Below are 15,277 nucleotides of genomic sequence, written 5' to 3'. Positions count from 1 at the left end.
GAAGGGAAGCACTGAATGCCATATGCCAACAAAATATTTGTGTGTGCCATCCTGGGCATGTTTCACCACCCCAGACTACAAATTCCTTATCAAGAATTATGTCTTTCCTCAAATGGAAGTATATTACGACTCTTACATTTTGACTGGGTCAAAATCCTAAAATTTTCAACTGGCAGCATTGTGGGAGGATCTTTTCTTGGAAAATTGGGAATGGGCCTTAACTGCTGACTCCACTATGAAGCCAACGTTTCCATAAATGCTGGAAGTAATTAATAAATGAACTAATGAAAGATCTTTACAAGGTTAGAATACCTTGATTGCAATAGTCAGAGTATCATTGAGATGGTTCCCTTTGTAATTCTGCCCATTTTACATCTTTGATGTAATGCAGTTCTTACAAGTTTATACCAGGTACAATTTAGGATTCTTATCTTATATTTCAGTCCAAAAGTAGTCTCCTCAGCAAGTCCAATATTTTAGTGCATATGTAAAATACATTTTATCTAGAATTAAGAATCACTCAAAGATTTAATTGACACATTAAACGTTTCCACTTTACCAGTCATAGCTTTCATCAATGTGTGGATGCAAGTGGTTTTTCCAGCTCCACTGGGTCCTAAAGTCATCATTCCATGTCTTACTCTCTGAGTCTCAAACAGCTGGATAACTTTCAGTTTCCATGGAGGATGACGGACAAGTCCACCTTCTTCAATCTAAATACAACCAAGTATAATTTCAGGATACTGAAAATTTACAATAGTACATATACAGCTTTCATTTTTAATTTTGTGATCAGAAGACTTAAAACAACTTAGTTATTTTAAAGTTATAATAAAGAGTGGAAATATTGTGAATAATCCAACACTGCAACCATATAGATTAATACATTTACACAATTGGGTAGAGTTGCCAAAAACAATCAAAAAGGTATGCTCAACTTTAAGTGTTTTTTGCCATAAAGTCAATACAATTGTCTGCTCCAGCTAATTTGTATATCACCAAGTTTGAAAACAGCCATGAACCAGCTCAATCAAGCTGCTTATGAAAATATAAGAAATTTAAGCAGCATAACACCGTTTGGCCCCTTTAACCTGATCCACTATTAAACAGTGGTCTTGGCCACTGACCCATAATTCTAAAATCTCAGACCTGCATTTGCTTAATGGCCACTGTATTTTGGAATGAGTTTCAAATGTTCACGGGACTTAAAGAAAAAGTTCTCATTCTATTTCTTTCATGCTGATCCTATGCCTTCTAGATCTAAATTCTCCATCCATGGAGAAGAAATACCCTCACTCCAGGTGTATCCTTTCCAAAATTAGGATTCCAAACTTTATGTAATACTCCAGATCTGATCTTACCAAGGCCCTGGGCAGCTGTTTATGTTTAATGGATGTTTAAGAGGAAGTGCCTTAAGGTACAATATTCTTTATACCATCTCAATTGCTTGCTATAACTGCTTTATTTCTTAAACGCTAATGGTGTTATGTTTACATCTATAAATTTGCTGATGATACAACCATTGTTGGTAGAATCTCAGATGGAGGTGAACGGGTGTACAGGAGTGAGATATGCCAACTAGTGAAGTGGTGTCGCAGCAACAACCTGGCACTCAATGTCAGTAAGACAAGAGAGCTGATGGTGGATTTCAGAAAGGTAAGACAAAGGAACACATACCAATCCTCATAGAGGGAACAGAAGTGGAGAGAGTGACCAGCTTCAAGTTCCTGGATGTCAAGATCTCTGAGGATCTAACCTAGTTCCAACGTATCGATGCAGTTATGAAGAAAGCAAGACAGCAGCTATACTTCATTAGGAGTTAGAAGAGATTTGGCATGTCAACAAATACACTCAAAAACTTCTATAGATGAACCGTGGAGAGCATTCTGACAGGCTGCATCACTGTCTGGTATGGGAGGGCTACTGCACATCCAGCACCCAGGGAATGCTCTTTTCTCACTGTTACAATCAGGTAGGAGGTATAGAAGCCTGAAGGCACACACTCAGCGATTCAGGAACAGCTTCTTCCCCTCTGCCATCCAATTCCTAAGTGGACATTGAACCCGTGAACACTACCTCACTTTTTTAATATATATTATTTCTGTTTTTGCACAAGTTTTAATCTATTCAATATACGTATACCATAATTGATTTACTTACTTATTTTTTTTTCTCTTCTTCTATATTATGTATTGCATTGAACTGCCGATGCCAAGTTAAAAAAATTTCAGGACACATGCTGGCGATAATAAACCGGATTCTGGTTCTGATTATGAATATAAATGAATCTATGCTCTTTTCCATAGATGCTGCCTGGCCTGCTGAGTTTCTCCAGCACTTTGTGTGTGTTGCTCTAAAAAAATGTTGTTTTCTTAAATCTGTTTTTTCAATTATTCCTATCAAAATGATTACCTTCACAATTCCTCATATTATACCCCATCTGCCATCTTTTTGTCTACTCACTCAACCTGTCATATCCCTCCTTCTATTTCCAATGTCCTCTTCAGAAGTTGCTTTCCCACCTATGATGATGATAGATTCGGATACAAATGATGGGATGCTGTCATCAAAGAGCCCTTTGGTTAATATCGAAGATCAAAGCCCGAAGTTTGAAAGCAAAGTAGGCAAGTCCAGGTGTCAAAGCCTGATAACCGTAGCCCTAATTCTATAAGTCTATTGGGAAGGTCAAAGGCCTTGAAAGCCTGTCTGGGTGAGTGAGTGATGCCCTGGATGGGAGGGAGGAAAGGGGCTTGTTTTGCTGTTTTGTTTTGTTGTTGTTATGGTGTTGTTGCTTTTGTTGTTCTGCTGTTATGTTGTCACGAGAATCTGTGGCGACACTTGTGGGCTGCCCCCCCCCAAAAAAAAACATCTTTAGATCGTGTTGTTTTTAATACAAACAAAGCATTTCACTATACGTCTCAATACAGATGAGATAAATAAATAAATCTGAATTGATTATTCAATAAAACCAATGATGACCTGATCCTTGTGCAAAATCCATTTTCCTCTGAATTGTCATAACCTTCAATTTCCTCATATGATCCATGAAGCTTTCAGCCACAGCCTCAGATATGCATATTGATAGCCAACCCCAAACAACAAAATTAATTTCCTTTTCTGTCAGTCGATCTTCTAATCATATTACTATATGATCCTCAATACTATGAATCCTTACATTGTAGGGAATTGATTTAGCACCATATCAGATCCCTTATTCCAAATGCATAATATCTACTGGTTCCTTTTTATCTACCCTGATATTTATTTTTTATTTTTATTTAGAGATACAGCAAAGTAACAGGCCCTTCCATACCGATGAGTCCATACCCTCCATTATACCCATGTTAACAGAGTAACCCATAAATCTTTAGAATGTGTGAGGAAACCAGAGCACCCAGAGAAAATCTATGTGGTCCTGGGGAGAACATACAAACCCCTTACAGACAGCAATGGAAGTTAACCCGGGTCACTGCTCTAATAGCATCATGTGAACCTCTAATCTACCATGCCACCCAAATGTAAGTCACATCCTCAATGAGAATTAATGGTTTTATGAATGTGAAACTGTTTGACACTATGTAAACATTTTAAATGTCCTATTCCTACTGTCTCAATGATAAATTTCAGCATTTTCTCCATGACAGTTAAGTTCAAAGTAAATTAATGATCTAAGTACATCTATGTCACCTAGATTTGTTTTCTTGCGGGCAAACACAATACATCAAAAAGACACAACGGAACCAATGAAAGATCGCACTCAAAAGGACAGACAAAAACAAATGTGTAGAAGACAACAAACTGTGCGCACACAAAAGAGAAATAAATACATAAACAAACAAACAAACAATGAATATTGAGAATATGAGATGAAGACCCTTGAAAGTGAGTCCATGAGTTGAGGGAACAGTTCAATGACGGGGCAAGTGAAATTGAGTGAAGTTGTTCCCTCTGGTGCAGGAGCCTGATGGGTGAGTGTAATAACCATTCCTTAACCTGGTGGTGTGAGTCCTGAGGCTCCTGTACCTTCTTCCTGATGGCAGTTCAACTGGCCCATGATTTTATGGGTTTTTTTCCTTCTTTAATAATAGTGCTTTTCTAATGTTATAATCTTTTTCTCCCTCAAAGAATTTTTGGTCATTCTTCGCTAATATCCAAGACTTTTTTTCTACTCAAGCTTACTAATTTTCATTGCAACAATTGAAACATTTCCTTTCAATCTAATACTATCCAGAAGTGCTTCAGTTAGCCACTGATGCATTCCCTTTCCTAGACAGTCTTTATTCCTCAATGGTATTCCGCTTTATATATAATTAAATATTTCTTTAAATATTGCAATTGCTTATCTTCAATCCAAGGTCACATGTCTAAACGACCGGCGTCCTGTTGCACTCACCTCAATAGTAAGCAAATGCAAATGACTGGTCAAGGACTACATCTACAGCATGCTGTCACCCACACTGGACCCCTTACAATTCGCCTACCGACAGAACCAATCAACAGATGATGCAATAGCCACAGCTCTACACACCGTCCTAGAACACATCTGGAGAAGGAGGATGCTTATGTGAGGATGCTGTTCTTGAACTACAGTTCAGCATTCAACACCATAATACCCTCCAGGCTTGACAAGAAGCTCAGAGACCTCGGCCTTCACCCTGCCTTGTCCAGCTCGATCCTGGACTTCCTGTCAGATCGCTGGCAGGTGGTAAGAGTGGGCTTCGTCATCTCTTCCCCTCTGACTCTCAGGGCTGTGTCCTAAGCTCCCTCCTTTACTCTCTGTACACCAATGACTGTGTCACCACCCACAGCTCCAATGTGCTAATTAAATTTGCAACTGATACTACATTGATTGGCCTAATCTCAAACAATATCGAGGCAGCCTACAGAGAAGAAGTCATCACCCTGACACAGTGGTGTCATGAAAACAACCTGTCCCTCAGTGTCGCAAAAGCAAAGGAGCTGGTGGTGGACTACAAGAGGACTGGAGACAGGCTAACCCCTATTGACATCATTGGATCTGGGATTGAGAAGGTGAACAGCTTTAAGTTCCTCAGCATACACATCACCAAGGATCTCACGTGGTCTGCACATACCGACTGTGTGGTGAAAAAAGCACAACAGCGCCTCTTTCACCTCAGATGGTTGAAAAAGTTCTCAAGTCCTAAGAACTTCCTACAGGGGCACAATTGAGAGCATCCTGACTAGCTGTATCACTGCCTGGTATGTGAACTTCCCACTATTCAGGACATTTACCAAGGCAGGTGTGTAAAAAGGGCTCGAAGGATCACTGGGTCTGAGTCACCCCAACCACAAACTGTTCCAGCTGCTACCATCTGAGAAACGGTACCACAGCATAAAAGCCAGGACAGCTTCTTCTACCAGGCCATCAGACTGATTAATTCATGCTGATACAATTGTTTTTCTATGTTATATTGACTGTCCTGTTGTACATACTATTTATTATAGATTACTATAAATTGCATATTGCACAGCTAGATGGAGACGTGATGTAAAGATTTTTACTCCTCATGTATATGAAGGATGTAAGTAATAAAGTCAATTTAATTCAATTCACTCTGGTCAAATCACATTTTGAGTAAGGCCCCAATTTTGGTTTGGTCATTCTGACACTGAATTTTAAATTCTATTGTGTTATGATCACTCTTTCCAAGCTGATCTGAAAGTCATAGAGCACTACAGCATAGAAACAGACCTTTCAGCCTGACTAGTCCATGCCAAATGGGCATTCTGCCAAGTCTCATTGACCTGCACCTGGAGCAGAGCCCACCATACCTCTCCCAACAATCTTCTACTAATTAATCCTGTACCGTTAAATATGATCATTTGTAAAAATTGTTTATTCTTCCATTGGATCTGGAACATGGCATTAGGGGTGTCCTTCAGACAACTTTGCTAACTGTTCAAACTAAAATTAACATTGCTCATGCTTTTAGCAATACCTTTATTACAAGCTCTGCATTCATTGATACCCTGACCAACTGTATAATCACCATCCCAGCAGTGATTCTTTTTTCGGTTATTTCTCATTTCAGACTTATCAAAGCTAAGTCAGCTCTTTATCCATTTCCTTAATCTTTCCGAACAGTCAAATACCATAGAAAATGCATTTTCCGGCTTTGGTCATTTTCCCATTATGTTCCTGTAATGACTGTAAGATTATATCTATTTATCTCTGTTCATGCCATCCATTAATCGATTTTGTTATGAATGCTTTGTGCATTCAGATTAAGTGGCTACTTTGAAATGAGTTGCCATAAACCCTTATCATTTTACACACACACTTCTTATAGGTGGCTTATCATTATCCACAGTATTACCTCTCACCTGGTCTTTTCCTTTGTTTCCTCTTACTGAACCTATTCTACTTTATTTAGTTTTTATTTTCAGTTTAAAGGCCTATATATAGCATTTTTAAACACACTTTTGTAATTTTTCCTTAAAATTTGGAAAAAATATTAATGTAGATTAAAATCAGTTTAATCATACAAAATACTTTAATTCACATCACCTGTTAATGACCTGTTTCTCAAATCGCTTTTAAACATGCAGTTCTATCTTACAGATAGGCTGGAGTGCATACAGACATATAGTCATCAAGCACTACAGCACAGAAACAGGCCCTTTGGCCCATCTAATCCATGCTAGCCTGGTCTTCAGTCTAGCCACACCTACCTGCACCTAGATCATCGCCATCCACACCCCATCCAAGCATCATTAAAATGTTAAAATTGAACTTACATCTAACATTTCCACTGGCAGCTCATTCCGCTACCCTCTGAATGAAGCAGGATCCCTCAGATTCCCATTAGATATTTCAGCTTTCACCCTAAACTAATGACAGCTAGCAATCTGTGGTGAAAAGACTGTATGCACTCACCCTATCTATACCTCAGGTGGTGATGAGAGGGCATACAGGAGTGAGATATGCCAACTAGTGGAGTGGTGTCGCAGCAACAACCTGGCACTCAACGTCAGTAAGACGAAAGAGCTGATTGTGGACTTCAGGAAGGGTAAGACGAAGGAACACATACCAATCCTCACAGAGGGATCAGAAGTGGAGAGAGTGAGCATTTCAAGTTCCTGGGTGTCAAGATCTCTAAGGATCTGAACTGGTCCCAACATATTGATGCAGTCATAAAGAAGTCAAGACAGCGGCTATACTTTATTAAGAGTTTGATGCGATTTGGCATGTCAACAAATACACTCAAAAACTTCTATAGTTGTACTGTGGAGAGCATTCTGACAGGCTGCATCACTGTCTGGTATGAAGGGGTTACTGCACAGCACCGAAAGAAACTGCAGAAGTCAGCTCCATCTTGGGCATGAGCCTACAAAGTACCCAGGACATCTTTAGGGAGTGGTGTCTCAGAAAGGCAGTGTCCATTATTAAACAGCTCCAGCACCCAGGGCATGCCCTTTTCTCACTGTTACCATCAGCTAGGAGGTACAGAAGCCTGAAGGCACACACTCAGCTTCTTCCCCTCTGTCATCCGATTCCTAAATGGACTTTGAAACTTTGGACACCACCTCACTTTTTTAATATACAGTATTTCTGTTTTTGCACATTTTTTAATTATCAATTCAATATATGTAATTGATTTACTTGTTTATTTATTATGTTTTATTTTATTTTTTTTCTCTCTCTGCTAGATTATGTATTGCATTGAACTGCTGCTGCTAAGTTAACAAATTTCACGTCACATGTCGGTGATAATAAATCTGATTCTGATTCTTCTTCACCTGCCTATCACATCCCCCGAATTCCTCCTCCTTTCCTTTCTCCTATGGTCCACTCTCCTCTCCTATCAAATTCCTTGCTCTCTAGCCCTTTACCTTTTCCACCCACCCAACTTCACCTATCACCTTCAAGTTATCCTCCTTCCTGTCCAATCCCCCCCCCCATCTTTTTTCATTCCGGCATCTTCTCCTTCCTTTCCAGTCCTGAAGAAGGGCCTTGGCCCAAAATATCGACTGTTTATTTATTTCCATGGATGCTGCCTGACCTGCTGAGCTCCCCCAGCATTTTGTGTGTGCCACTTCAGATTTCCAGCATCTGCAGATTTTCTCATGTTTACAGTTAATCTGAAACTATGATCCTAAACCTTAACAAAGGGAAGTATGCAGATGTGAGGGGAGGCTTGTCTGTGGTTTATTAGAGAAAAAATAAAGTGAAAAGTCTTATGGCAAACAGGCTTTGAGTATAAAAGAAATGTGTAAATTATTGTAAAGATATCCTCTCAGGCATAAAAATGCCAGAGGAAAATTAATTCATTGGCGGAAGACAAGAGAAATTAAAGACAGAATTAAATCAAAGGAAGAAGTTTGAAAATTGTCAGAAAAATCAATAGGTATGAGGTATAGAAGAATTCTACTATTTACCATGAAATGACCAAGAAATCAGTAAAAGCGCAAGACAAAATTTGAGAAGAGATAAGCGAGAATCATAAAAGAACAAGTTCAGGAGCATACAAAAATGTATAAAAGACTAGAGGGGACAAATGTGGAAATGGCAGCAGAGACATTAAGCAATTACTTTGTCTTTCCTCAGAGAAATGATCAGAACCATGATAGAAACAAGGGTCTTGCAAGATTGAAGAAATGGTAATAAGTATAAATTTTAAAAAACTAGTACCAGAAGCTTTTGCTTTGCTTTTGATAAATCCTAGGGAAGGCTGACCTACAGTGCCTATAAAAAGTATTCAACCCCCCTTGGAGATTTTCATGTTTTCTTGTTTTACAACATTAAATCACAGTGGACTTAATTTGGCTTTTTTTGACACTGATCAACAGAAAAACTCTTTGTGCTCAAGTGAAAACAGATCTCTATAAAGTGATCTAAATTAATTTCAAATACAAAACACAAAATAATTAATTGCATAAGTATTCACCTCCTTTAATATGACACACCAAATCATCACTGGTGCTCCAATTGGTTTTAGAAGTCACATAATTAGCTAAATGAAGATTACTGTGTGCAGGGAAGGTGTTTCAATTGATTGCAGTAAAAATACACCAGTATCTGAAAGGCCCATCTGCTGGTGAGTCAGTATCCTGGCAAAAGCTACACCATGAAGGCACTCCAAGCGACTCCGCGAAAAGGTTATTGAAAAGCACAAGTTAGGAGATGGATTCAAGAAAATTTCCGAGTCACTGAATATCCTTAGTACAGTTAAGTCAATCATCAAGAAATGGAAAGAATATGGCACAGCTGTAAATCTGCCTATAGAAGACCATCCTCAAAAACTGAGTGACCGCGCAAGAAGGGGACTAGTGAGGGAGGTTACCAAGACACCTATAATAACTCTGAAGGTGTTATAAGCTTCAGTGGCTGAGATTGGAGAGACTACACATATAACAACTGTTGTCCGGGTGCTTCACCAGTCATAGTATTTATTATGGGGCAGTGGCAAAGAGAAAGCCACAATTGAAAAAAACTCACATGAAATCTCAAATAGAGTTTGCCAGAAGGCATGTGGAAGACTCTGAAGTCAGCTGGAAGAAGGTTCTATGGTATGATGAAACCAAGTTTGAGCTTTTAGGCCATCAGATTAAGTGCTATGTTTGGCATAAGCCAAACACGGCACATCATCAAAAACACACCATCCCTACCATGAAGCATGGTGGTGGCTGCATCATACTGTGGAGATGCTTCACTGCAGCAGGACCTGGAAGGCTTGTAAAATGAGGGTAAAATGAATGCAGCAAAATTCTGGAGGAAAACCTGATGGAGTCTGCAAGAGACTGCAACTTGGGAGATTTGTTTTTCAGCAAGACAATGACCCCAGTCATAAAGCCAAAACTACCCAGGAGTGGCTTAAAAACAACAAAGTTAATGTCCTGGAGTGGCCAGGCCAAGTCAGAGTCCAGACCTCAATCTAATTGAGAATTTGTGGCTGGACTTCAAAAGGGCTGCTCACTCACGATCCCCATGCAATCTGACAGAGTTTGAGCAGTTTTGTGAAGAATGGGGAAAAATTGCAGTGTCCAGATGGGAAAAGCTGATAGAGACCTATCCACACAGACTCAAGGCTGTAATTGCTGCCAAAGGTGCATCTACTAAATATTGACTTGAAGGTGGTGAATACTTATTCAATAAATTATTTTGTGTTTTATATTGGTAATTAATTTAGATCACTTTGTAGAGATCTGTTTTCATTTTGACAAGAAAGAGTCTTTGTTGATCAGTGTTAAAAAAGCCAAATTAAATCCACTGTGTTTCAATGTTGTCAAACAATAAAACATGAAAGCTTTCAAGGGAAGTGAATATTTCTTACATCCTAGTGTTTCGAAAGGTGCAGCAACAGAAAGTGGATGCTGTGGTATTCATCTTTCAAAATTATGTAGATTCAAGGCTTGTGCATTAGAGTAAAAAAAATATGTTCTTGGTATTTGAAAAAGAGGGGAGAGAATACTAACCTCTCCTTATATTAGTTTAATATTAGTGGTGGGGAAACAGTGGACTCTCTAGTAATAATAGAATGTCCAGAAAGGAATCATTGGATTGAACGGAATCAGCACAGGTTTGTGTAAAGAAAATGAATTTTATTAATCTGTTGGAATTCTTTGAGGATATGACTAGCAAAATAAATATGAGGTGGAGAGAATGAGTGAATGTGCTGTTTACACATTTTCAGGGTTTTTCAGCAAGATTTAGCACAGGTTAAATGTGAGTCAAGAAGGTGAGAATACCCAAAGAATTGGGAGAAAAATACTGATATGGATTGAGAACTGGACACGGCAATGAGCAGGGTAAAAAGATCTTTCTCAAAGTGTTGAGCTTTGACCTTTATATCTTTTCATCTTTACATTCTTCTCTTTTACATTTTATATTCATAGACGCAGCAGAATCGGATATTCTTTCAATGGTATGCACTGTTTTCAAAAGTAACGATTATAAAGATGTGGGTTGTGTAAGGATTAGTGCTTGGGCTCCGATTTTCACTATGTGTGTCATAGATTTAGTTGTTCAAGAGAGCTGATATGGCTGTCTTAATACTTGCTGTTGAAGAAACCTGGGTAAGCTGCTCCATCGAATTATGATTATAATCACCATGTGACAGTGCTGGAGAGCGAGTCTGCTCAAGATGATGTATTGCCTAGCGAGCAAGAAAGCTGTCTTGTGGGTGGTGTTGAGATTCTTGATTGTTACAGCTATACTCATGTACGCAAATGGAGAACAATCTATCAAATCCTGGCTGTGCTATGCAGATGGTGGAGATGCCTTGGGAATATGCAAGAAGAGAGTTCTACCTATGACTGATTAAAGTGAATTTTTAGACATGCCATCAGAATGACTAATTTATGAAGAAATTAGTGATTGTTATACCATCTCTCCTCCCTTCCTTTCTTAAATACTAATGTCACGAGGTTCGGATGGGTATGAAATCCTTTTGTTTTGGAGATGGCAACCTTCAAATACGCATCTAATCGATCTTTTTCATCTTTATATTCTTGTCTTTTACACTTTATATTCTTGTCTTTTACACTTCATATTCACAGACACAGCAGAATCAGATGTTCTGTCAATGGTATGCATCGTTTTCAAAAGTAATGATTATAAAGGCACATCTCATTGAATATGAGCCAAATAATGAGGAGTTTGTAAAGTTTACCCTTTTGTCAATGGCAGCCTCCAGTTCTGGTAATCCTGCTTTATCCAACTGGATACCAGGAAATAGATCCTCAATCAGACTGAGGAAAAGCGGCTCATCTTCATCAATCTAAGAAATAATGATTTCTTCACTTTAATCATATTTAAAGGATGTAAGAAATGAGTAAACTATTAAATAGTTGTAACTTAGAGCAAACTATATATTTTTTTTCAATGTAGAACTTCACTACTGTCATAAAGGAATTTTAAAAAGAAAACATTGCTGGCACTAAGATTTATTGATCTGAATTAATTGAGGATTTATAAACATATTGTGTAATCATGTCCATATTAGAAAGTGATATAATTTAATGCATTAATAGATTTAAGATCTTAATATTCAGTCATCCTCATCTTTCTGTGCCATATTATATGACATGGGCAATCATTGACAAACCTTTCTAGAGAAGTGGTTTGCCATTGTCTTCTTCTGGGCAGTGTCTTCACAAGATGGGTGACCCCAGTCATTATCAGTACTCTTCAGATATTGTCTGCCTGGCGTCAGTAGTCACATGACCATGACTTGTGAGATACGCTCCAGTTGCTCATACACTACAACTATCTACCATCTGTTCCCATGGTTTCACGACACCCTGATTGGGGGGCTCAGCAGGTGCTACACCCTGCACAAGGTTAAGCTGTAGGCTAGTGGAGGGAGGGAGCGCCTGACTCCCCCTTTGGTAGAGACACATCTCCACTCTGCCATCCAAATATTCAGTATATAAACAAAATCTAAGAACACTTTAATAATTGTGCATTTCTTTTGAACTGACATTTCCTGAAAATCATATAATTCTAACCAAGACAAATCCTAAGTCAGCTTTAAGTTGTGTGTTGAAGTTAATCTGTTTTCTCACAAACCAAAACCGAATTGAAACTTACAAGTTTAGACAGGTTCATATCACGAAGTACACGCATAACAATGGTAGACTCTGTATCTTTGGGATTGGCTCGTTTTGCCGCTCCGAGTGTTCGCAACACAGACAGGACGTTACGTAGGCCAAAATCATAATGTACCTAGCAAGGGTGAATTATGCAAAGATTTATTTACGTTATATTATTTTTAAAAAGTAACTTCACTAATTCAGTGTTATAACAAAAGTCTGCTTGCTGACGAAATGTAGATCAATAAGAAAGTTACAAAACTGTATATTACTTGGTCTGCACTCATTTCAGCAGCAATTCCCTGCTGTGTGCCTGGAATTCGGAAATTCACTCTTGTAAGTTTTAAAATTATAAAAATCTGAATTTAAATTATGCAACTACTCAAAAGCTTTCCCAGAACTGTTAATAAAAACACTTTTCACAGATTTCAAAACCCATCATATCATCTTTAAAACAATTCTTGCAGCTTTTAGATGCTAGATATATCATAGATTAAGTTAAAACTATAGCTACAGAATAAAATATTTTATTCAACTTTTTGTGAGTAATTGCTCCAGCAGTGTAAATACTGAACAATACACATCTATCATCTTGTAGATGATGGCAGAAATAGAAGAAAATCCATCTTGAAAATCTCTCAAGGTTTTTAATGAGCAATTCTGATGTGGAAGGCTGAAGTTAAGTTATACACAGCCGTTATAACAGATGCTGCTCGGTGGTTAATAAATTAGAATGTAGTACACATAAACAGACACAATGTCATTGGACAATGTGATAAACTGCAATTTAACCCTTTAATTTTGTTTTGATTGAGGATATTATTGACAAGTGCATGCATATGATCAGATGTGCATAAACCTGTTTTGAGAGTTGCTCCTCGCATAATTTGTATAGGGTGAAGAACTTCCTGGCAAGAGTTATGTTGTCAATAAATCCACAACTAGCAAGCTTGACACGAATAATTATCTGACGATCTGGAACCATCATTGCAACAGAGCGGAAGTTAATCTTCAGGTTCTCAGGCAGTTCTTGGCGCCCAGCATAACCAGGGTTCTAAAAATTTTAAAGTATATTTCAGAAACACAAGAATCTCTCTTGATATTAGATCAATCCAAACAAGAAACATACTTTTCATTATTCTTATCCAGTATTTATATGGCCAAAGCAACATATACAAAATGCTGGATGAACTCAGCAAATTAGGCAGCATCTATGGAAATGAATAAACATCAATGTTTCAGGCCAAGACCCTTCTTCAGGACTGGAAAGGCAGGGAAAAGATGTCAGAACAAAAAGATAGAGGGAGGGGAAAGAGCATAGCTAGGAGGCAATAGGTAAAGCCAGGTGGGGGGGAGGGGGACATAAAAGTGTTGGAGAGGAAGAAATCTGATTGGAGGGGAGAATGGACCATAGGAGAGAGGGAAGGGGGGGGGGATCCAGGGGGAGGTGATAAGCTGATGAGAAAAGGTAAGAGGCCAGAGTGGGAATAGAAGAAAAAGGGAGGAGAGGCTTTTTTTTTACTGGAAGGAGAAATTGATATTGATGCCATCAGCTTGGACGCTACCCTGATGGAATATAAGGTGTTGCTCCTCCACCCTGAGGGTGGCCTCATCTTAGCATTAGAGGAGGCCATAGACCAACATGTTAGAACATGAACAGGTATGGGAATTAAAATGTTTGGCCACTGGGAAGTTCCGCTTTTGGCAAAATGAAGTGGAGGTACTCAATGAAGCGGTCCACCAATTTATGACGGTCTCACCAATACACACAAAATGTTAGAGGAACTTGGAAAGTCAGGCAGCATCTATGGAAATGAATACGCACACGTACTGCTGGCCAAAAAACCTTACCACTGCCTTAGTAATTAGATCAATTAGTTGAATCCACTATTATTAAAAGATTCACTAATTAAAATACAACTATTAACAGTATATTGTTCAGGTCAAATCATACATTACTATCCTCCAAAAAGTCATATTGTTCTACAGCAAATAAAGGGTTGGAAATCAGGGAAGAGGAAGGAACGAGTTAATATCAGGTTAGCAGCATGAATGGTTGGATATTCCAGACTGATACCGAGACAAAAGCTTTTGGAAGGTAATTCAGGCCAAAGCAGTAACATAATATCATACTGAAGGGTGTAAGTGAAGGTTAAAACCAAACCAGAACAAGCAGGAAAGATGAATTTACATACACAGACTGAGATCAGTTAGATTAAAAAAAACCTCAGGTTAGTATGGAAGCATGATGCATTAGGATGAGCTTAAGCTTGTTACTCGGGGGCTAAGAGTCAGAGAAACCTGAAAGAAAAGGTTGATAACACCATTATTTCTGTAAAACAGCAGTCTTCGACAGATTAAGCCTATATAAGAAACTGACCCAGGAGAGAACTGCCATGGCAACCGCAGGTCAAGACATTCTTTTTGTGATATTGGATCAGAGATTCATGAAAATAATAATAAAACAAGCACAAGTAAACACTACACCACAGACATTCATCCAGAATCTTTTTCATCACTGACTGAATGTTTTTGCAGTGCTCCTTAGTTTGAAGGTCTGATTTTTTTTCAATGGACATTATGAATAAAATACTGCTAACAGAAAATTTTCAAAGACATAGGCTTGCTATGTCTCAAGTACAGAGGGTTTTGTGCACGAAGTACAAAATTTTAGCAGACATATAACTCAAAAAGTTATGTAGCCAAGTGGCATACTGGCCTT

The 15,277-nt window shown here is 38.5% G+C and overlaps 1 protein-coding gene across 2 annotated transcripts in view; it reads right to left on the bottom strand.

Annotated features, from left to right (window-relative positions):
* dnah5 (dynein, axonemal, heavy chain 5) overlaps positions 1-15,277 on the bottom strand; it is a 211,710-nt gene that overhangs the window by 105,743 nt on the left and 90,690 nt on the right. For both annotated transcript variants that reach the window (XM_072283263.1, XM_072283264.1), the window contains 4 exons: positions 13,415-13,609; positions 12,554-12,688; positions 11,634-11,741; positions 560-713 (listed from right to left, as the gene is read on the bottom strand). In XM_072283263.1, the coding sequence (XP_072139364.1) occupies positions 560-713; positions 11,634-11,741; positions 12,554-12,688; positions 13,415-13,609 (592 nt within the window). The remainder of the gene's footprint in view (positions 1-559; positions 714-11,633; positions 11,742-12,553; positions 12,689-13,414; positions 13,610-15,277) is intronic.

Source organism: Mobula birostris, chromosome 19, assembly GCF_030028105.1.
Source record: "Mobula birostris isolate sMobBir1 chromosome 19, sMobBir1.hap1, whole genome shotgun sequence".
NCBI classification, from domain to species: domain Eukaryota; kingdom Metazoa; phylum Chordata; class Chondrichthyes; order Myliobatiformes; family Myliobatidae; genus Mobula; species Mobula birostris.
Note: the sequence above shows the minus strand (reverse complement) of the source record. Positions and strands in the feature narration are given on the sequence as shown.